General features: G+C 42.4%; 1 protein-coding gene and 1 long non-coding RNA gene across 2 annotated transcripts; both read right to left on the bottom strand.

Moving 5' to 3' along the window:
- Window positions 1-552: 552 nt before the first annotated feature.
- LOC102500590 (60S ribosomal protein L15-like) lies at window positions 553-1,168 on the bottom strand. The gene is given in 2 exon segments (XM_014584383.1): window positions 553-831; window positions 833-1,168. Coding segments are annotated over 2 exon segments (615 nt in total).
- Window positions 1,169-3,162: 1,994 nt separating this feature from the next.
- On the bottom strand, window positions 3,163-20,760 carry LOC102482402 (uncharacterized). The gene is made up of 3 exons (XR_337495.1): window positions 20,683-20,760; window positions 4,222-4,392; window positions 3,163-3,285 (listed from the first exon to the last, which is right to left on the bottom strand). It is a non-coding gene; the product is annotated as an uncharacterized LOC102482402 (long non-coding RNA).
- Between the last annotated feature and the right edge of the window lie 3,305 nt (window positions 20,761-24,065).

Below are 24,065 nucleotides of genomic sequence, written 5' to 3'. Positions count from 1 at the left end.
CACTAATGTCATGCCTCTCTATTTGTTCCCCTGCTATCCTTCTCTATACTCTTCTCTTCTCTCACTCCGCTCCACAGTCTTATCATCATTAACTATTTTCACCCTCCAATATTTTTATCTCTACCATAAAGTGCAGATAAACAATATATATTAAGTGGATACATACAATATCTTTCTTTCATATCCTGGCTTACTTCACTCAGCAATAGATCCTCCATATTCGACCACTTTCTATCAAATGCCAGGGTCTTGTTGTTTTTTTATGGCTGAGTAGTATTCCATAGAGTATATGTGCCACATTTTTCAACCTGTTTATCTGTTTGTGGGCATTTGAGTTGGTTGCATGTATTAGAGATCATAAATAAAACTGCAATAAACATTGATGTGCAAGTGCTTTTCCGACCGAGCATTCTCCTGTCCTTTGGGGAGATAACCAGAAGTGGAATTACTGGATCAAATGGTAGTTCTATTTGTAGATTTTTTTTTCCCTTTTTTTTTTTTGACTGTCCTAAATTGTTTATTAGGTATGAATTTTACAAACATTTCTTAAGATTAGTGGTAACGGTGAAGCTGGAGAGTATTGAACCTTCTCCAAGCTGCACCACGAGAGCCACCAGTAGTGTGGTGGAACTTGTGGCCCTTTCCAAGGCCTTGGCTCTCGTGGCCTGTGGATGTCAGCCCATGCATCTTCCTGTGCTTGTGGACTGGTTTGGTAATCCACTGGGTATCAAGGTTTCTTCTGATAGCTTTATGGAATGGATCAATGAGGATAACCTCCAAGAATTTGTATGTGGAATCTTCACCGACCCAGTAAGAATTCAGGACTCTTAAGAGCCCCACAGTGGCATCCAGCTCACTCCTCTACAACAGACTGGAGGCTTCGAGCAAACTTGAGCTGGTTAATACCATGATGGACAGGCTTGCCATAGGTTGTACCCTTGGGAACTGGGCGTTTGCAGCCTCCATGCCAGACACAAATCCTATATATGACATAAACTTGCTTCACCTTGTAGCCCAGTCTGCATGCTTTATCCGGCCAGGTGGGGCGGAGTGCCCAGTGCAGCACCAAGAGCTGACGGTATGGCCAGCAGCAGACCCACAGGAGAAAGCGCATCAGGTCGGACTGCTTCTTCCGCCACAGTTCCTGGATGTACTTGTATGTGCCCATCTTGACTTACCTGATGGCTGCCGCCAGATGGAAAGGTCTATTTGTAGATCTTTGGGGAACCTCCATATTGTTCTCCACAGTAGCTGAACCAGTTTACATTCCCACCAACAGTGTAGGAGAGTTTCCTTTTCACCACATCCCTGCCAACACTCACCACTTTTTATATATATATATATATATATAATTATTTATTTATTTCCATTTGTTATTGTTATTTTTTTCTTTATTTGACGAGAGAGAGAGAGAAAGAGAAAGGGAAAGTGAGAAAGCAAACCACCAGGTCCAGGACTTGAACCATGGTTGACCATGTGGGAATCCAGCGCCCCTATCCACCATGCCACCTGCTGGCCCCACCACTTTTTATATTTTTAATCTTTGCCATTTTCACAGGGGTTAGGTGGTATCTCATTGTGGTTTTAATCTGCATCTCCCTTATGATGTCCCTTTGAAAGTTCTTTGAAAAGTCCACATTCACCATAGAAGGGATTGTCCCACACCATTCTATAGGATAAGGATACATTTTGGGATGGTTTGGAAGCATCAAAATAGTAACTACTTCCCAATATTTATTAGTATCTTATTTTAGTTATCGTTATAGCCATCCTAGTGGGTATAAAGTGGTGTCTCATTGTAGTTTTTATTTTTATTTTTTGATAACTAATAATGTTGAGCATATTTTCCTTGTGCTTATTGGCTATTCATATGTCTTCTATGGAGATATGTCTATTCAGATCCTCTGTCCACATTTAATTGAACTATTTGTCTTTTTACTATTGAGTTGTGTCATTTGCATAAGTCTAGATACAAGTCTCTTATCAGATAAAGGATTTGCAAATATTTTCTCACAGTATGTGGTTGTCTTTTCACTTTATTTATTTATTTATTTATTTTTGAGAGGTTTTTGCTATAGGGCACGTGCGCTCATCAGAAAGACAGAGTGACAGAGAGACAGAAAGTGAGAAATTATCCCCAAGGTGGGGTGGCCACGCTGCAGTCCCTTTTCCTCCATTCTCCTCTCGGGATCTTGGGCGCACGCACACCCGCCTGACCTGAGTTTAAGCCACCAGGTCCAGGACTCGAATTGCAGTCGACTACATGGGAGTCCAGTGACATAGCCATTACCTCCACTGCTGGTCCCTACCTTTTCACTTTCTTGATGGTGTTCTTTGAAGCAAAAAAGTTAATCTTGTTAAAGTCCAATTTATCTATGTTTTTTTGCCGTGTCTTTTTCTAAGAAACCACTGCCTACTCCCAGATCATAAAGAATTATACCTATCATTTCTTCTAAGAGCTTTACATTTTTACTCTTACATTTTGGTCTTTGATCCATTTTGAGTTAATTTTGATATGTGGCATGATGTAGTTGTTCGACTTAACTTCTTTGTGTGTGGCTATTCGGTTGTCCCAGCACTACTTGAAAAAGCTATTCTTTCTCCATTGAACTGTCTTTGCACTCATGTCAGGAATCAACTGACCAGTTTTTTTCCTCCAGCCACTCTGCAGGAGAGAGGCCGGGATGGCAAGATGAGCTTGCTAAGGCTCAGGTGGCCCGGCAAGAGATTTAAATACTTCATCTTACTTGATCCTGACAATACTGCTCATTCACGTATTCAAAAGTATTTATCATCTGACTAGTGCAAGAAAGCACCATACTAGATGCTGGGAATTAAATAGAAGAAAACAAACAACCCTTGCCTTCATGAATATTACCACCTATTGGGCCATCAGAAAAGTCATAACACATTTTTCTATATTTTTCTATGTAAAAATGCATCACAACTTTTCTGATGACCCAATAGGAAGACAGATATAAATTCTAAACAGTGAGAAGTAGTGTAAAAGAAAAGCACATTAAATAGTAAGCTGGGCAAGAGCTATTATATTTATTTTACAGAGAAGAAAACGGAGATAAAGGAGAATTTTAGTGTTCTGGAGGCCGAGGGCAAAGGACACTGTGAGCTTTAACACTGAGTTGTTTAAATAGATGTGCAACATTTAGTTTTTGTTTCCCTTTAAGGAAAAGCGGAAGCATGCAAGTTCTGTTCCAACCAGGTCCGAACACTTTGGCCACCAGTCTTGCTCTCTCCTGGGCTCAAGCAGAGAAGCAAACGGTAGTTCTGTGGAGGAGAACAATGTGGTCCCTGTGCCCTGCCTGCTGCCCTGCTGCTCTAAGCACAAGGTAGCTTTTTGTTGGTTTTTAGTTCATTTATTTATTAACTTGCTTCTTCCTGTCATAAGAGAGGTACCCCTACTGGGGTCCTCACACCACGAACTAATTTTAGTCTCAGCAGGCTCAGATTACAGGCACCTACACTGCAGAGTACTCAGGGAGGCCCCAGGGTAGAGACCTAGGACCCTTCCCACGTAAACCCAGCCATGCGAAGGCTGAGCCACAGCCTGACTCCAGCATGGAGAGGTTTTAAACCATGTTTCAGCACTGACAGAACTAAGCCAAATGGGTTCTTGAACATATAGTTTCACTTTCTCCCAGGATCTAACCTCCTTAGTACTAGTCAACCTTCTGGAGAACAAATACTCTCCCAAATAACTACAAATACTTTCTGAAAGTTTCACAGAATATCGAGAAAGGTCTCGATTATAGACAGCTGAAAACTGTTTTATAAATGGCTTATAGAAAGAAAACCTTGGTTTGATTTCTTATAATATTATACACATTCTGGAAGGAAGTCAAGGCCTTGTGTTTGTCCAGGATTGTCTCCTAACTTCATCTGGACAAGCAGTGACATGGTTCATCCACAAACTGCAATCACAGAGCACAGACCAGAACCCAGAACTCCTGTCGCCTATTACATGCTTTTGTCCCTGCATTCCAAGAGCCTTAACAAATCCTCAGTCGATTCAGTCAACAAACACAGTACCATTGTTAGGACTAAGTGAACCAAATAAATAGCCACTCTCAATACCGGCTTCTCCTTGAGATAGTTCCACCAACTCCCCTCACCCCAAAGAGTGGGTTAGATTCTATTCCATTGTGCTTTTATAATACTTTGTGTGTATCTGTCACTATACTTAGCACATTATGTTACACTTACCTGTTGATATGTTGGTTTCTTCCACTAATACTCTGAATACCCTGTAGACAAGGCTCTGGTTCTCTGCTACCATAGAACCTCATCCAGAGCCTAGCACATGGTAAGGGTTCAATAAGCTTTTACTGAAGGAGCAAATGAGTAGCCAGTCCAATCCTCTTGTTCCTCTTCGTTCTGCTGGCACAAAGCGACGCTGTATGTGACAAAAAATCTCCTAGATGAAATCCATACTGTGATTAACAGCCCCATCAGTAGCAGTGTGGGGAAACAGAGCAATATCCCTGAAATACACGGAGCAGTTCTACGCCCTCACCCTAGACACTCATGCCAAAGTGGAGATTTGGAGTCAAGTAAAACAATGAAGCTGGTTTCATGCTGCACGTATTTAGTAAAATGGGATGTTGGAGACCAAATAATTCAGAAAAAAAAACGTTTTATTTTCTTTCACCTGTGAGTAGCTAAACAAGGGTTTGGACAGGATTGTCTTTTTCCAAAGGTTGTTTTTATCTCCTCATATGCCTCATTTTGCTTTGGTCAACCAGTTAAGAGAAGCAATAGGAGAATGAAATGCATATTTAAACCAAAGTTCTTGCAGAGCCAGACTAGAGAGAGAGGAATCTTATTAAAACTCATCTATATTCTTTTTCATAAAAAACTCATCATAAATGGACCTGTAAAGCAGAGTCTGGGGAGCCTCTGTCATTGGCTCAACCCAGACTATCCACTAGGGACAGGAAGATAGTGGTGGATGGTTTCCTTCCCACTCCCAAATGTCCACTGTGCAACCTGTAGCTCCAGCTCTAGGAGGGAGTTCGGAAAGACACAGTTCTATATCGGTTCCAGTTTCAGATACAGATTGAATTTTATTTCCAGATAAGCAGAAATGACATAGAATTCAGACAAGGATTTTGTAGTCATTTGTAAATAATTTCTTTTTTTTTTTTTTTTTGCCAGAAAGAGAGAAGGTACCTCACCATAGAGCCTGGCCACTCTGCAATCTTTTTTCCTTCCATTTCTCCATCCCATCAGGATAGCCGACATTGTACATATGCACAACATGTTTCTCAAGCCAAGAATTTAAACCAGGATTGACCATGTGAGATCTGGCTCCCCTTGTACAGTTTAACTGCTGTATAACAGGCTGGCCCAGTAAATAATTTCTTAGCCAAGCCAAGAAATTTTTTTTGGAACAAAACCAAATCTCTACATATATCAGCGTCTATCTACACATATGGAAAATGTGTATTAGAGTACTGATGTCTCTGGAGACCACTGAGCATCACTTCCTCCCCTGCTTAGACCATCCAGATGTTGTCTATCAAACCCAAGAAGAAATCAGGATCAATCTGTCAAAAGAGTGAGAGAAGGTGTATGCCTTTGTGTATGCAAGTGTATGAGAGAGGAGGATGCAAAGAGAGAGATTGAGATTCTGACTTCAACACAAAAATCAAGCTGAAATGATTCTTTCTTTGTCTAAGAATGCAGATAAGTGAAGGGAGGCCCAAAGGTCTTACTAATATTCATATTCACTATTCACCTGCATCCTCAAAAGCAAAATGAAGTACATTCAACTTCTTTATATTATTAAGGATATATATATGGTTTAGATATAACTAGTAAACTCAGATTATCTAAACCTCAACATAGATTATTTGAGTCTGAATTGTCCACTTTGGCTGTCTATACAAATTCAGTATCCTCCCTCTGAAAAAGTTAATATAGATAACAACAAACACCTGTATACTATACATATATACTTTATAAATTGAAATACTTGGGAACATCAGGATATTGGTGAATTTTTCAGTCAAAACATGAAAATGGCTACAATTTTCAAATAATATGCCTGAGATAACTGCATAAGTACCTCCTTTCCCACAAGCCTAGTGCAATTATATAAATAAATTTAAATAATATCTCTTTAAATCTATACACATACACATATATTATGAAGCCATTAATATATATAAGTCTATATACATTTATATGCTGAGATACATGGGGATTCATAGGTGCATTTATGTTATTTACTTTATTAATTCATTTATTAGATTTCTATTAGAATGTCTATTTTGGTTTATTATCTGGTAGGAATCTGGCCTCATACACACAGCCCTACCCACCCTCTTGCCATATTTCTGGCTGCTAGGAGGGCCTGTGCCCTGAAGCCTGGGGGGTTTAGCCATTTTCTTTAAACTGGGGAAGAGGCCAATTGGCTTAAATGAGCTCATAAATACTGCCCCATCCTGGAGTGTCCTAGATGCGCCAGCTCCTACAGGGTCTGTCGTCTAACTGAAGCCACCGTCCTCCCTAAGTAATCACTGCCTACACAGGAGCAGTTCTACTGGGGATGGAGTAAGAAGTAATGGTGGGAACTGATGACTGCCCCCACCTAGTTTAAATATAGCTCAGAGTCTGGATGAGAAGTGAGGGGAAACCACTCTGCCCCTGTGCTTACACCATTTAAAATAGCTATACAGTAAGCTGAGTGTGTGTGTGTGTGGGGGGTGGGTGGGTGCATCAGACTGGGCCTTATGACCTTGGTGGTGTGTCTTGACTAAACACCAAATCCCCATGTCATCTGTGCAATCCAAACACAGCCACCATCTCTCCAGTTGTTCTCAGCCCTGGTTGCACATTAGAGACATCTAAGTTTGTTTTGTTTTGTTTTTAGTCTGTTATAGGGCATGGATGCTCACCAGAGAGAGAGAGAGGGAGAAAGCGAGAAAGCATCCCCCCGAGGGGGGGTGGGGGAGGCAGATGGCCCCGCTGCAGTCCCTTCTCTTTTCTCCTTTCAGAATTTTGGACATGAATGCACATGCACCTAGCATGTTTTTCAAGCCACTGGGTCCAGGACTTGAACTGTGCAGTTGGCCATATAGAATCCAGCTGCCTTAATCACTAGGCAACCTGGTAGGCCTTAGAAGTTTCTACTACTGATGCCTGGACTCCAGGCCACATCAGCTGAATTGCTGCATCTGCGAGTGATTTCTACTGTTCGAAATTTCCCCAGGTGGGGCCTGCCAGTGGCATGGTGGTTAAGGGTGCTGGACTCCCATATGGCTGACTGTAATTCAAGTCTTGGGCCTGGTGGCTTGTTTTCTCACTTTCTCTCTTTCTCTCTCTGGTCAAATTAAAATAAAGTTAAATAAAATAATTCTTTAAAACAAAACTTCCCTAGGTGATTTGGATCTACAATGAAGGTTGGTAGCCATTGATTTACACTGACCTTCTAATTCAGTATAAACCAGATAACCAACCAGGGAATTTGGGACTGATGGACAAGTGGGGTGATTCTAGTCAAAAAAACAAATGAACACACAAAAACTAAGTGGGGCTCCTTTCACAGAAACATTTTTTTCAACATGTTAATATCTGCTCACCTAGATAGTCAAGGAAATTGGGCAAGGACAATGGAGATAATCATTATCTTTGAGGACCTATTGCAAAGATAGCTAGTGACAAGGAAAACTGGGATACACACACACTAACACACGCATGCACACATACATACCATGTGACTGCAAGCAACTTAAAACAAAAAAATTTTAATTGAATTTCGGGGCCTGGGGAAGATCTGAACCTATAATTATTTCTTAGCAAACTTGCTGAACACAGGGTTTCCCTCCTCTGGGACGAGATGAGACGGGTAGCATAATGAACCCTCTTTAATTAAAAAATAAAATGTTTTAGTATAATAATATTCTTCCAAGTTACATTATTTTTTTTTAAAGGAAAGGACGGATGGTGAGAAAATGTCAATTATCAAATGACCAGTGTTAGGCTGCCTCAGATGGCCTCATTTCTCAATCAACCCTCTAGGTTCAAAATTAGATCTGGAAGGGGAACTTGAGTCCCTACATTATTCCCAACACTAAACTAACACACACTCTCTCTTTTTCTTAATCCTAGCTCTAACTCTACTTCTCTTAAAAGCAACAGGCAGATTGGATAACTATTGATACCACCCAAGCAAAGCAGTGGGGAGGCACCAAGACTCCTAGTCCAGCAGCTTTCTGACCTACTTTTATGGGATTCTCCAGTAAAGATGTGTATGGTTCATGTTTCCCTTTGGAGAGTTCTTCCCCAGTTCCTTAGGTGATATTTGGGATGTGGGTGGACAGAGAGAGGTGGGAAATACTCACCTGGATCTTAGGATAAGGAAGGAGTTCAGGGGAAGGTAAGGGTAGACAAACACTCTGGCTAAGTGAAAATGTCTCTCTTTGGGCAGAGAAACAAATATACATGGAACTGGAGAAGTCTGGCCTGAGTTCTAGCTGTCACTGGGATCTGTGTGGACTGGTGGTCCTGGGGGACCAGGATAAATATGAGAAATTCAATTTAGAAGGTTTCTTTTTAATTTTGTTGTTTTCATTTTTTTGAATCCTATTTTCTTCTTCTATTCTAAAGTTTCTGAATCCTAATAGAGATAACTGTATTTAAGAGAAAAAGTAATAGAATGGAAAGTATGAATAGAAATCGGTTTTGTTTTGTTTTGTTTTTTCTCCAAGTTTTCCCTACCTCCCTTCCCTGGAAAGAAAGAGTAAAGGTACCAAGCAGCCTAAACCTATTACTATAGCTGCTAGAGTCTACGTGTCAGGATGTGTCCATTCTTCCTAGTGCAAGAGTCATGGCTACTTGAGGCATCATCTTTTGCCTCTTCAGATACATTACAGCTGTCCCTGGGCAATGAGAATCTGAGTTCTCATAGTCCTATAAGGACATAAAACACAGATCTGAGAAACACCTACACTCTGAGCTATACTGCAAGATGCACACACACACACACACACACGCACGCACATGCACACACACGCAAGTCCCTCTGTAAAGCCATGCCGGACACCTGTGGTACACACATTCACTGGTCTCAGCTGCATTTGCACAGCTACCTGAGATTTTTCTAAATTCCCATTTATGCCTGTAGAAAAGGCAAAGAGAAAGTAGGTAAGGATTTTTTTTCCCCAACAAAACTGTAGTTGTGGATATATAAAGATGGTGGGAGAGGAAAACCCATTTTCTGAGTTTTTTACGAAGTAAAATAGGACAAACACATGTACACACACACACACATACACACACACAGACTCTGCCTGCACCAGGAACACTTAACTGCTGTGGCTGAAACAAAACTGAAGAGGCCTGGAAATCTACCGTTGGGGAGGGGCCTTGGAGTCAGAGAGAGCTGTGGCCTATCCAGGTCTACACCTGCCCAGGGAGAATTTTGGTAATTTTAATAAAATCAAATTAAATCCTAAAGTAAGACCAGTTAGTGATTCAGTAAGGATGGCCCCAGACCATTATAGAGTAACTATAAAATAAAAATTATAGATGGATAAGAATAGGAGCAAAGCAAATAAAAATCATTTTAATGGTGGAGAGAGGAACATGGAGGAGAAGAGGGAAAACTGCCAAGTGTCAAGAGGGAGTTGTTTACAAGATTTTCCAGGGTAGGAGAAGCTCTCTGCTGACCTCTTTCTTTGGTGGTTTTTGAGATGGGGGCCTGCAGATACAGACAAGAAGACTGGCACAGATCCTAGAGTTTTTGTACAAATCGGCATTTGTAAGAAAAGTGGGGATGCTTCAGTTAAAATGCTTCCCTAGAGAAGGTGGAAGGATGTGGAGGGGAGCGGGCTGAAGAGATCCTGCTGTCAAGGAACAATCTTTTAATTGAGGGAGCAAGTTTGGATGTAAGATACTCTATGAGACTTTATGTGCATATTTTACTTAGTTCTCACCACATCCTGTGAAATGAATATTACTCAATTTAGATTAGGAAATTGAAGCTCAAAGAGTTAAGCAACTTGCCTACGGTCAAAAAGCTAGAAAGTTGACGATCTAGGATTTGAACCCAGGTCTGGCTCATTACAAAGCCCATGCATGTTCTTTCTAATGCCATGAAAGAAACAAATGTAATGTTGATGTTTTCCAAAGAGATTCAGATCTAAAAGGATGCTTGGTGTGTCAATTTGTTCATCCTATGGTTCCTTAGGCTGAAACCTTGCCCTACTTCCTGGAGCCCCTTTCTCACCCAAGAACAACTGTGGGCAGGGCCTCTTTGGCTGAGGTTGGCTTCTTTCTTCCCCACCACCCCTTCACAAGAAGAAGACATCAAAGATTGCACAGGGCCATAAAGAGAGGGAGGGTGTTAGAAAGAGGGAGCCACCCTGAGCTCGTAAACTGGGCGGGGGGTGGGGGGTGGGGACCCACCCATTTGTCAGGCAACGCTGCATCTCACTTTCCCCCAAAACCAAGATCTCAGCTCTTGCTGCAGGGCAGGGCACTTAAGCAAAATATGGGTGGTAGGGGCGAGAGGCAAGCGGGCAATTGGAACACCGAGTCGTTCTGACATAGAATGTCAGAACATGCCACCTTTCTACCCCACACCGTGAGGCTGAGACATTCAGTGGGTTCATCTGAAACCTTGGCTACAGTTTAAGTTTTGCTGCTCTGTGGCCTTGAGGAGCTTCTTCCTGTCCTTTCGATCCTTGCTCTGGGGTAAATCCTTGCTGGCCCCTCTTGCCTGGCTGAGCCGCTCACTGGAGAGCACATAGCAGAGGCACAGAACAGCCAAATTCTCTGTGCCATGGCCCGGCCAAAAGACCAAAGAATATCAGTTTCTGTGGTCTCCAGTCACCATCACCTTCTTCCATTGCAGCAAACAGAACCTCCCAAGTCTGTTGGGTAGAGTCGGAACTAGCCATAGTAAAATTCAGTAAAAATGCCTGTGCCTTAGGTCTGAGTGACGTCTCCTCATTCATGTAGGAGCTTCCTAAGGACAGAAGTCAGGTCTTGGCTCTAGAGAATTCCTCCACTGAATGGAGGGCTCTGCACACACTAGGAGCTCTTGAAACTGAGTTGGCAGAGCCCACAAGGATCATGAAGTCCATATTCTCCTAGGCAAAGTGGATAATCGCTATTAAAAATCCCCTCTTTCTTCTGGTCATATTGGTCATAGAACTGCCTTTTTCTCCATCATCAGAACCATAAACAAGCATTTACTGAATGTTTCGACTAGGGTGCTGTGCTCAGTGTTCAGTATGACAGGTATCTGGTCTTGCCATCAGGAGACATGATATATGGATGCATTTCAGAATATGCAGAGAGTATTACAGAGAGCAGAGCTCTAGGACCCAAGTATCTGGGTTCAAATCTCAGCTCTGAGATGAGTTAGAAGACGAGTCTATGCCTCTGTTTCCTCATCTTTAAATGGAGAAAGCAAAGGCCCCTACCTCACAGGTTTGATGTGGTGATTAAATTAGATAATAAATATAAAGCTCTCAGTGCCTGACACACAGTTAAACATTCAGTAAGGTAGATATGTGAACCAGCAAAAGCTTCTAAGCAGAAAAGCAGCATGATGAAAATCATGTTTTAGGACGACAAATCTTGCAACAGTATTTAGGATGGTCTAAGAGAGAGACTGAAGGAAAGGGGTCCTGTTAAGCAGATATTATTACAGATGAAGCAAAAACACAAGAACAGCCTGAATCAGAGCTGAAGGAAATAACAGCTCTTCATATTCTTGTAGTCTTGGCCTCCCAGAGACAACTGGAACAACCAGTATTATTTAAAAGCTGGACATGAGAAGAAAAGGTCAAGGGTGTTATTTAGGCTGAAGAAACCTAAAAAGTATGAATTTCTGTTTAAAAATTAATAAATAGATATTTCACTGGAAGATCCTAGACAGTTTTCCAAATCGCTCTACATATCTACTCTACATATATACAAGGGTACTTCTAAAAGTTCAGGGAAAATGGAAATAAAATGGCTTGTTTGGTGCCAAAAATTTAAAATCCATGCCAAGTTTTTTTTTTTAGAGGTTTTTGCTATAGGGTACATACGCTCGCCAGCAAGACAGGGAGACAGAGAGACAGAAAGCAAGCAATCACCCTCCAGGGGGGATGGTCACACTGCAATCCCTTCTCCTCCATTCTCCTCTCAGGATCTTGGGCACTCATGCACATGCGCCTGGTGTGAGTTTAAGTCACCGGGTCAGGGACTCGAACCGCAGTCAACTACATGGGAATCCAGAGACATAGCCATTACGCCAACTGCTGGTCCCCATGCCAAGTTTTTTTTACAATATGCTTTCTCATGAACTTTTCAAAGTCACCTCCTCTAAGTATATCCCCTACTCCCTACACCCTCTAACACAACTAATTAGCAGCAAAAAAACATTTAGATTCAATCCAAGATAAAATTAATAGCAGACAGGTAGATCCCCTGTGTCTTTCCCCCTCTCATGAGGAGGGTGTGAGTTCATCTGAGAGAGAAAGAGAGAGGGAGAGAGAGACAAAGAAAGTGAGAAAGCGGGCAGAGGACATGGTGTCTAAGGTGCTGGACTCTCATGTGGTTGACTACAGTTCGAGTTCTAGACCTGATAGCTTGCTCTCTCTCTCACTCTGTCTCTCTGGCCAAATTTATTTAAATAAATAATTCTCTTTTGGTTTGTTTTGTAGAGATTTTTGCTATGGAGTGTGTGTGCTCACCAGAGAGACAGAAAGCAAAAAATCACCCACCTGAGGGGATGGCTATGCTGCAGTTCTTTCTCCTCCATTCTCCTCTTGGGATCTTGGGCACGCATGCACACGTGCCCAGCATGAGTTTCAAGCAGCCAGGTCCAGGACTCAAACCATGGTGGACTACGTAGAATTCCAGCAACATAACCACTCCACTATCTGGTGGTCCCTAAATAAATAATCCCCCTATGGGGGATGACCATATCACAATCCCCTCTCCTCTATCCCTCCTTCCTTTCGGGATTTGGGTATGCATATCCACATGCCCAACATGTCTCTTAAGCTGCCAGATCTGGGACTCAAACCATGAAGTTGGCCATGTGACTCCAACTGCCTTAACCACCATGCCACTGGCCTGCTGTCTTTAAGAACTGGGCATCCTATCACAGGTCAAAAGTATGGACTGGGGACAGGATTTAGACGGCCTGGCCTCTGGAGACTCCTTCCAAATTGGACTGCTTATGACATCTGACCCTTCAGCAATAAATACTATCAGCTGTAGATGATGGCATTGCTTTCCTGGTTTCCTTATTTTCTTGACCTTGTGGTTAGATTTACTTTATCTGTAACATCTTTTCCTTTGTACCCAGGTTAAAAACATCTTATCCCAATCCTGAGTTAAGAATACTTCTAGAAACTTTTTATTTCCCATTCTGAAAATTCAGCAGAAAGGGCTCCCTGATTTTTTCTTTCATAGCTGAACAATAAAAAGACCTTCAGGCCAACAGGTGGTGTGGTGGTTGGGGTGCTGGCCACAATTCTAGTCCTGGACCTGGCAGCTTGCTTTTTCACTTTCAGTCTCTCTCTCTTTCTGGTGAATTGAAAACTAATAAATACAGCTAAATTCATAACTCTTCAAAAAATTTCAAAAAGAAAAAAAAAAAAAAGATCTTCAGTCCCTTGCACTAGTCATTAGACTGACCAAACGCTTACTTTGTCACTTACTAGTTCTGCAACCTTGAGAAATCATTGAGGTACTCTGTACCTGAAGTTCCTCATCTGTAAAATAAGGGTAAGAATTCTAAGCACACAAAGTTATTGTGTGATGATAAATGAAAACACTTGTGAACTATAAAGTGCTATTTAAATGTTAGTTATTATTATTATTACAATGTTTCAGTATTATGTAGATAGAAAAAAGAAGGCAGCTGATAGGAATTCTGACTCCTATCCTCTTTTGACTTTCATGTTTTAACTTTTTAATAAATAAAACTACTTTTTAAATTCTCAAAATGCTGAAATTCTAGTATTTTCTATGTACATAGCACCTGGGAGTCTCAAAGGCTTAGTCGAAGTGAGTACTGGGTGTCAGAGACAGACATCTCTCCTAACACACTGTAGATGAGGTCCTACAACTGTCACTTCCTAGGTAGTTTTAGAGGAATTTTAGCTTCCAAACCTGACAGGATCCTAGAACAGGAGCTAAATCTGTAATGGGAGAGGAGTGTAAATTTGCTCCAGGCCATAAAAATGAGGCCTAGAGGGAAGATATCAAGGAACCAGGCACTGTCCTTCACCCAGGCCCTCTACACAGTAGTTACAGTAGGATCCACAGATGTGGGTTAAGGATAGAGAGAAGAGTAGACTTCATGAGCCCTAAGGACAGCAACTATGTTGAACTACATGTGTTTGGAGTCAGGCAGATGGTTGTCTGTCTTCCTCAAGAAATAAACAATAATAAACCCAATCATTCCTCAACATCAGAAAACAGTCATGAGTATCCTGCACCTTCTCTCCCTCCCCCAAGAGTAAGGGTCAGGGCCAGTTCTGTTCTAGACAGAAAAAAATGATGCATCATGACTAAAGTGAGCCGGGGACAGGTACCAGGTTCAGGGAAAGGTTCCAGGTGTTTCCAGCTGCTGTTTCATCCACAAGCACAGGTTTTACCCCCATAAAGATCTCTATCCGGCCACAATGGATGCCTATCTAGATTCTGGCAATGACTACAGTGGGAGGGAGGTGGGGTAGAGCGTGGGCCCTGTCATGAGAGGGCACAGGGGGAATGGGGCAACTCAGCGTCCCTGAGGGAGATGACGCTTAGGGGGCTGGACTAGGTCACCTCTCAAGACTGGAAGCTTCAAGTCTCTGCATTCTCAGTGATTTAGTCTTTCTATGGTTTCTTTGCAACTAATGACAAAGAATTGTTAAGTGCTAGCTATTTCCTCTCGCTTTGCTTAAGTCTTGGAAAGTCTTAAAAGAATGGAAGAAGAACCCTCAGAAGACTCTCTCTTCTCCTCCCAAATTAGGAAGGGGGACAGAAGAGGAGAGCTTATTCTAAGCAAGCCTGTTTACCAGCTGCCAGCTCAGACACACCCCCAACAAAATGCCGTGGAGAATGATGTTGTGACTCACAGCTTGGCAAGTACCAGGTTCATGCCCCAGGCTCCCAGATACCACACTGGCTCCTCTAGGTCGCTCTGGCTGGATCTCCTCCTCCTCCTCCTTTTCCCCAGAGGCATTCCTCATCTTGCCCTCTCCTCCCTAGCCTCTCCTCCTCTCAAATCATCTAGGCAAGAAGTGTGGGGGGAGGGAGAGGTAGAAGCAAGGCTAGAACTGGGATTTGAGTTAGTTCATTTCAGAATCAGGAGTAAGGATAAGGTTAGGGATAAACTACTTTGGGATTTGGTTTAGTCAGTGGACTTCTTGCTGGAAGATAAAATAGAACTCTACTATAACCTACAGGTATGCAAGTCCGAGGGTTAGCCCTCGAGATGTCTCGGTGAAAGGTCTCCCTTCTTAGAGGTCAGATCAGAGAGTTAGAATCCAGTTTGGAAAATAGGCAGTTTCAAGCCTTAAAGAGGTAGTCTGGAATCACATCCAAGGAATCTAAGCAGAAGTTTTTGTAGTCTACTATGGAATCAGTTTGTAAGGATCGTATTATATCATTAAATTCACAATGCACAGGCACTGTGCAGTGTTGTGTGACTTTACTTTGACCTTAGTCTTAGAGTTTTCTAGTATACCCAAGAGTTTTTATGGATTCCTTCCTCTAGTCCCCTCCTTGTCTTATTTAGAGAATTGTTTCTCTAACCTATAAGCATCAGGAAATAACCAGAGGAGCAGGTGAAGAACCCAGACCCTGACATTTGGGTACCTCAGGCGCCGTCTTGGCGGAGAGGCACCAAGCAAGGCATGCTGGGGCTTCCCAGACTGAGACGTCTGTCAGCAAGGCTCAGGAGGCTCCCCCTCAGGCAAATGACAAGACATATAGCAAGTTCTGAGCTCAATGTCTGAGGATAGGAAGAAAATAAAATGAGGAACAACTGCAAGGGCAGCAGGGAAGTTTGGAGCAGGAGACTTCCCAGGAAGTCAGGGGGGTCATTCAGGAGAAGTTGGTAGATAAAGTGATACTATTCAACTGAATTCCTAGAAACCCATACTGAAAGACCACACACACACACACACACACACACACACACACACACCAGCACCTCCTTACCCAAGGAGATCAATTCAGTACAGTGAACTAGCGGCAGCCCACTCACTACTGTGCAGCTAAAACATCCACCATTTCATATGGGCCTCAGTTTCTCTTCTTTGTCTCTCACTCCCCTTCTCCAACCTGGCTCCTGAAGTGCTTGGAGACTTCTGCAGGGGGGATTGGAGGGTTATGAGTCTGACATAACCTGGCCTAAGCACTGCCCTCCCAACAACCAGCAAGGATGGTGATTAGCTGCTCTCCCCAAGGCTCAGAAGTAAGGGATTTTTTTTTCTTTCAAACATGTCACATCTGGCACATCTGCTTTCCTAGCAATGATGCATCCCAAGGGGTATAATCAGCAGTTGAGGCGGGGCTGGGATACACGTCTGTACTGACAGAAGCCTGAGCCAGAGACGCCCAGAGCAAAACTTAAGAACATGGACTACCCCCACTCCCCTCTCCCTCAGGGGCTGAAGATGAGCCTATCTGGATGCATCTTTCTGCCTTAGAGCCAGGCGCCCTCCTCACAGCCCAAAACTACTTGTGGGCACAGAAGATAATGCGATGGTAGATTTTGCTTTGGAAATTATATAATCTTCTCTCTTATCCAACATTAAACTCTCCTACTAGAATTAGAAGGGGACTGGAAAAGAACCGCTCACTCCTTCCCCTGTCACAAGCTCAGAAGCAACAGTGAGAAAGGTCTATTGTGTCTTCGTCTATTTTTGTACTTCTCTCTCCCCCTGTTCTCTTCCTTATGTTTCTTAAACTGAAATACCATCAAACAGCACTTCCTATGGGATGTCTCTCTTGCTCCTGCTCCACTTTGCTATGACACCTTCATTCAGACTCTGTTCGAGCTAGACAAGATGGCTTCTTTTTTCTTGAGAGAGGTTTTTGCTATAGGGCACATGCGCTCACCAGAAAGAGAGAGACAGAGAGACAGAAAGCAAGAAATCACCCCCCAGGGGGATGGCCACGCTGCAATCCCTTCTCCTCCATTCTCCTCTCAGGATCTTGGGCACGCACACACACGTGCATGGCGTGAGTTTAAGCCACTGGGTCTGGGACTCGAACCACGGTCGACTACATGGGAGTTCAACGACATAGCTATTACACCAACTGCTGGCCCCAAGATGGCTTCTTTCCATGCAAAATTCTCTCTTTCTACCATAAAGGTAATTCTTCTCTCTCATCAAAGACACCCTCCTAAACCTCCTCTTCCAAACACTTCCTCAAAGTCCCTCCTGCAGGAAGCCTTCGGTTGATAAGCAAGGCATTTTGCTCCCATAGTCGCTCTCCATCTTCCATCCCTGCCCTGGTCTCTGCCCTCGTCCCATTATGTCTATGCTGTCGTTGTCCTGGGTGTGCATAACATCATTGCCACCACTTCATGTCTCCTGTGTCCTCTTCCAGGCTCTGTATACTCAAATGTTTCTTGATGGAGTGGAGGAAGGTTGCTGGGTGGGAGAGAGACATGGGGCCTAATACCTATCTGCTCTTCCAAAAAGATATAACCAACATCCACACACACACACACACACCAAGCCATCCCAAAGATGACTGAGCTTGTCAGAAATAAATCATGTTTGGCTTTCAAATGCAACAGTAATTACACGGTATCTTAACTATCTGTGCAAACTGTCAGAGAAAATATATTGGCAATTTAGTGAAAGAGGAGGGGGAGGTTGGAGCATCCATTGAACACCACCCTCACCTTCTCTGAAGTCATCCGGAGATAGGACAGCACAGAAGGGCAAAGGCATGCCAGGGCCAGTCCCAACACTTCTGGAGCTTAATGGTTTTTCAGGTGAGATGTGCTGTCACACGCTCCCAGGGAGGAGGGGACATTTGGAATGAATTCTATGTATCACCAGTCTTGTAAGGTGTTGTGAGCAGCAGCCGGAGGGATTTAGGCTAAGTTTTTTTAAAGACAACCTGACCAAGTATATTCTGGAAACAGAGGTCCTAGAGAGATCCAGTCCTCTTCGCTGAGAGGTTTAGTCTAACCTTTTGTTCCCAGATAGAACAAGATTCAGACTATTTCAGAAAGGGGGAGAGTAATGTTTGAAATATTCCATTTAAAATTTAAAATGTATTAATTTATTCAAATATGTCCCTGTATCTGGGTTTAGGATTACTTCACTGTTTAGTTATATTAGTTACAATTTAAGGTGCTACCGTCCCTATTTCTACTCTCTAACATCCTCCCAATCCCAGATTGACATGTGCCTCAGCTTCCCTTTCCCTAGACTCATTGCTCACCCATTCCTCATTCATATATTTCCGCCATGGTTTTACAGAACTCAGACTGCTGAGTTTCAGAAAGAGGACTCTAAAGATATATTGAACATGGGCTGTTCAGGGGAGGAGGAGATGTGAAAGGGAGGCAGAGTGAGGAGGGGGAGAACAGATGGAGGTGAGAGGATTAGAATCTTATTCCTGAGGAGTTTAATGAGTGGAAAAGGGCAGGAGGAGGAAGAAAGAAGTAGAGACTTCTCGTGGACCCTTCAGCTCATTTCTTGCCTCAGTGCAGGTTGCATATACATCCACTTGGTTACTCAAATGCCCAATCACAGAAATGTATTGTCTAAAGCTAAGAAAACAATTACGTATCTATCAAGAAATTGCTATGGACATTTCTTTCTTTCTTTTAGGGTTTTGTCATAGGGTGTATGTACTAGCCTGGTTGGGGAGCGATACAGAGAAACTATGAGAAGGAAAGTGAAAAATCACCCCCTGGGAGGATGGCCATGCCACAATCCCTTCTCCTCTATTCTCATCCTGGGATTTTGCGTTCATGCCTATTGTGATTTTTCAAGCCACCACACTGGGGACTTGAATAACTGTTGACCAGGTGGAAGCCCAGCACCTTAACCACTATGCAACCCGTTGGCCCCACATATGGACATTTTTCACGTGTGCATGCATAGGTTTACAAGGGAGAGAGCATGTCACATGTGGCAGCAGAGGGCAGGGTCTCCTTCTCTAGAGATATTAGAAAACCAGATGGAACTCATCTTTCTAGTGGGTTCTGGATAATTCATTCTTATATCTTCCCAGAACTTCCTGCTCTAATAACTTAAAAAAAAAGTACAGTATATTCTCTTTTTTTTGTATTTATTTAATTTTGTTTATTAATATTATTCTTCAATTTGACCAGAGAGAAAGAGGAAGCAAGCTGCCAGGTACAGGACTTGAACCATGATCAGTCATGTAGGAGTTCAGCACCTTAACCATCATGCCACCTGCTGGCCCCCAGTGTATTCTTTTTCTTTTTTCTTTTTAGAGAGATTTTTACTATAGAGCACGTGCACTCACCAGAGAGACAGAGAGACAGAAAACAAGAAATCATACCCCAGAGGGGATGACCATGCCACAATCCCTTCTCCAATTTCCTCTTGGGATTTTGGGCACACAAACACACACAACCCACACCTGGCATGAGTTTCAAGCTGCCAGGTCCAGGACTTGAACCAAGGTTGACTACATGAGAGTCCAGTGATGTAACCATTACACCATCTGCTGCCCCCCCACAATGTATTCTTAATATAAATAAAGTGTTTCAAAAGAATAAACGGCAACCTCCATTTCCCTCCATGTAGAATCCAGTTGAATTCTCTTTGGTTCGACACACCAATCATCTCGCTTGGCTTACAAATCCCTCTGTCCAATGAACAAGATTCTCTCCATTTTTCTCACAAGCTCTATTTTCATGTATGTCCTACAAGATCAGTACCAAATCCCCCTGGAGCTAATGTTCAGTAGGTTTATAACTATCCCAAAAGCAACCACTCTACCTAGGGGCTAAACACAGTACAGCAGTCATGCGAGTGGCAGACATTCAAGACAGCAAGAGAATTAGTATCCCCCTCCCCCACAGTGGTCGGCACAGACTTCCCACTTCCCCAGTGGGGTTATTCATATGCTATGGACAGAGAACTAGAGAGGAGAGTTTGCCAGTTTGCCAAAGATGGAGTTCCTAAGTCAGACCATTCCCCAAATTCCTAGTTTTCTAAAGATCCAGCATCCCTGAACTCCAGACACTGCAGAGCTGAGATTTCCCGCCCTGTCCCCACAGAGCCGTGAAATCCAGTTATAAGGCAAACAAGGCCGTGTTTGTCCCATAAAACCACTGTGTGCGAGCTAATTAAATGACATCATAAAACAGGGAGATAAATGCAGGCAGCAGGGAGCCCATCTAGGGATGGGGATGGGATCAGATGGGTGGCTGAAATAAAGACATGCCAAGAGAAGAGTTGGGAGCGAAGATCCTCAACCTCAAGAGTCCTTACTAGCTTCTAACTAGCACCCAGTGAGGGTAAGAGGGTTTGAAACTAGAACGAAGCAAAGGGACCCCCACAAATGTGGACCTTCCCCCTCCTTGTGCATTCGCTCCCAAAGATTCTTCATGTAACAGGTAAACCAATTTGCATATGTATCCATAGTCCTACACAGAGATGCCTATAAGGAATGCAGTATACACAAAATTGAAAATTATTTAAATGAAAATTAACTCACACAAATGAGATCATTGTCCTCCATAACATCATAACTGAGTTAGGCATCTTCTACTGAAATGCAGGGATTTGTAAGTCATAACCTTGGGAATTTCCTAGAGACAAAAAAAAGGTCTGATTTTATGATCTCTGAGCACACTAAAAACACTTAAAAATGATACAAGTGATACATGTTTACTACTTCCCCTGCATAGAAACCAATTGAGAATGTAACCAATATGATATATATCCAGATAAAATAAAATTCACATTCTTATTTGGTCACATGGCCAAGAGATCCTCTGGTTGCAGTGGAATGGATGAACTGGTCAAGTCGCTTGTCTCAGACATAAGAACTCACAGAATTCCTGAAATAAGTTTGGTTTCATTTATAGATCTTGGGGCTAGCCAAGAAGTATGTTGGTTAAAGTGGCTGAATCCTATATGACTGACTGCACAGTTCGAGTCTCAGACCTGGTGTCTTGAAAAATACACAAGGCATGTGTGTGTGTGTGTGTGTGTGCGCGCACAAAATCCTGAGAGAAGAATAGAGAAGAAGCAATTGCACCATGGTCATCTCCCTTGGGGGGGTGCTTTCTCATTTTCCCTTTCTCTCTCGCTCTCTTTTCAGTGAGTGCACATGCCCTACAGCAAATATAAACAAACAAAAATATATAGATGTAGTTTTTTTTTTTGAGAGAGATATTTTTGCTATAGGGTGCATGCTCTCACTGGAGAGACAGAGACAGAGAGACAGAAAGCAAAATAATCACCACCACCACCACCCGAGGGGGAATGGCCATGCCACAATCCCTTCTCCTCTATTCTGCTCTTGGGATTTTGGGCATGCACACACACACACACACACACACACACACACACACACACCCAGCATGAAATTTTTAAGCTGCCAGGTCCAGGACTCAAACCACAGTCAACTATGTGGGAGTCTAGCAACATAACCATTATGCCATCTGCTGGTCCCGGTTTAGATCTTCTTAGGCAAAGTAAGAGTGCGCCTTAGGAACATCTTTTATACCTACCCTCTTTCATTCCCAGTCTATCTGCCTAGGGCATATCTTCTACTGTTATACCTAGGCTCACATCTCATTCAAAGTTCAATTTAAAGTTCGATTTCTCACCTCCCTGCCCCTTCCCAAAGATGCTAGTGTCAGAAGGGAAAGTTGAGGTTGAGGAGAAGGCCCAGATTAATAAGGCAAATTCAGACAATCTGTTGTTTGTTCATTGATTGATTCATTCATTCATCAACATCCTTTCATTCAATAGTTATTAATATCCTTCTAGGTACCAAGTGCAGTTTAGGAACTGAAGATACAAAAATTAATGGCGCCGGCCCTGGTTGTCAGAAAAGAATCTTGATTTTCTAAACTACCAGTCTTAACATCACCATTCTCCAGTGACTTCTTTTTTTCTGCTGAATGTGCAGAAAACTGAAACCTTGAATCACTGGCAATAGAGGAGATGATCTACCTGGACACCTAAGTTCCTGGCCTGGCTCCACCCTGACTCCTCAGGCAGTTCTGGACAAGTCATGGACTCAGTTTCTCTACCTGGGAAGCGGAGGAGGCTCTCACTGACTAGTCCTCAACTTCACAGAGTAGCTTGGTGATTAATGGGTTAATGTCCGTGGGAGGCTTTGAGCTCCTGGGATGAAAGGCACCCTAAAGTCCTGACTCTATTGGAAACTCTGCCCAGCCAGCAAGATACCCTGAAACCAGAAAGGGGGCCTTTGATCATATATTAAGGGTTGTCTTTAGAAAAATGAACTAGAGGGAATGAGTTAAAACAGCAGTGGGAATTAAGGTAGCCTTAAAAGAAAAAAAAAAAAAAAGGACTTTCTGGCTCCTCGGTAGAATTTCTTTCTCTGGAGTTGTTTATCTTACACCTACCTATAGAGCGAGGTGGTCTAGATCATCCCAGAAACTTTTTTTGGACATCCTGACTTGATGTCAGATACTGACAAGTATTTAATCCTTAACGGGGCCCCCTCCCTCTCGGCATGAATCAAGCACCTTCCAGACTCTATCAGTTGGTAGTAAGGATAAAGAGTAATAATCCCTTGAATATTTAACAAAATCTTTGTTCAACAAAGTTAAATGTGCAAAATTTTGTTAAATGGTTAATGGGAAATCTATCAAGTATTCATTATCAGGAAAAAGTGTACAGCTTTAATATTGAACTTAAAAGCTGAGGTAGGTCCAGTCACGGTAGCATAGACAGTAGGAGCAATGCTACTATGCTGGAGGCCTATGGGAAGACTTCAGGTTCAGATCCCAGGCCTACCTGAACATTCTGGGCTTGCTCATGGCTGTGCTGGTGATCTTGGCTGACTGCAGGGCTGTGGGGAGGATCACAGCATGAAGACTCTATTGAAGGTGCCTATCTTTCTCTATTTTTCTCTATCTCTAGCCCATGGAAATAAATTTTAAAACTTTTTTTTTAAAATGCTGGGGTAAAATTAGGCATGCTGGCTAGTGCTTATAGTCCTAGCTACTTGAGGTACAGGATAACAAGACCCTCTCTAAAATACACATATATACCCCCCCCCCTCAAAAAAGCTGCCATTATGGAGTTAGACTTAAGTTCAAATACCAGCTCTGCCATTTACCAATTATATAACTGTAAGCATGTTGCTTCAACTTAAATAGCCTTGGCCTCAGTTTAATCAACTGAAAAAAGGGCAATAATAACAATTCCAACATCATATGATATTTTAAGGATTAAATTGGAACTCTGACACTATTGAGAGTCGACAAGGGTGGAAAAATAACAGGTACACTCAGATACTCTGGCCAGAGGGAAAAGTGGTACGACTACTTTGGAAACACAAACTTGGTATTACTGAATAAACTTCACATACCCCATAACCCAGAAATTCCACTACTAGGTATATACCATACAAAATGTGGGTGCGCATGTAACGATGGCTGACCATCAAATCCCAGCCTCAATGGCTCGAAAAACACACCAAGCATGCCTGCGTGTGTGCCTCAAAACCCATGAGGAAGGAGAAAATGGAGGAGAAGGGATTGTGGCATGAACATTCTCCATTAGAAGGTGCTTTCTCCCTCTTTTCTCTCTCTCTCTCTCTGGAGAGTGCATGCGCCTTTTGGCAATTTATAAAAACTAACTAAATAGAAATCTTTAAAAAAAGGATTTCAGAGCAGTGTTGCTTTCTTTTTTATTTTATTTAATATTTTTTACATTTTCCCACATTTGCTTTACACATCAAAAATTTTTGCAGTTAATTTGACAGTTAATAGACAAATAACTTTCAAAATTCAAAAAAACTGAATTTTAATGATAATTTTCAAAATATTTGTTGTAATTTTGTTTGTGACTCTATCATAACAGAGACAGTATAGTTTTTTATATATATATATA

Source organism: Tupaia chinensis, unplaced genomic scaffold, assembly GCF_000334495.1.
Source record: "Tupaia chinensis unplaced genomic scaffold, TupChi_1.0 Scaffold146740_1, whole genome shotgun sequence".
Classification (NCBI taxonomy): domain Eukaryota; kingdom Metazoa; phylum Chordata; class Mammalia; order Scandentia; family Tupaiidae; genus Tupaia; species Tupaia belangeri.
The sequence above is the reverse complement of the archived record's forward strand: the minus strand, read 5'-3'. Positions and strand labels throughout refer to the sequence as shown.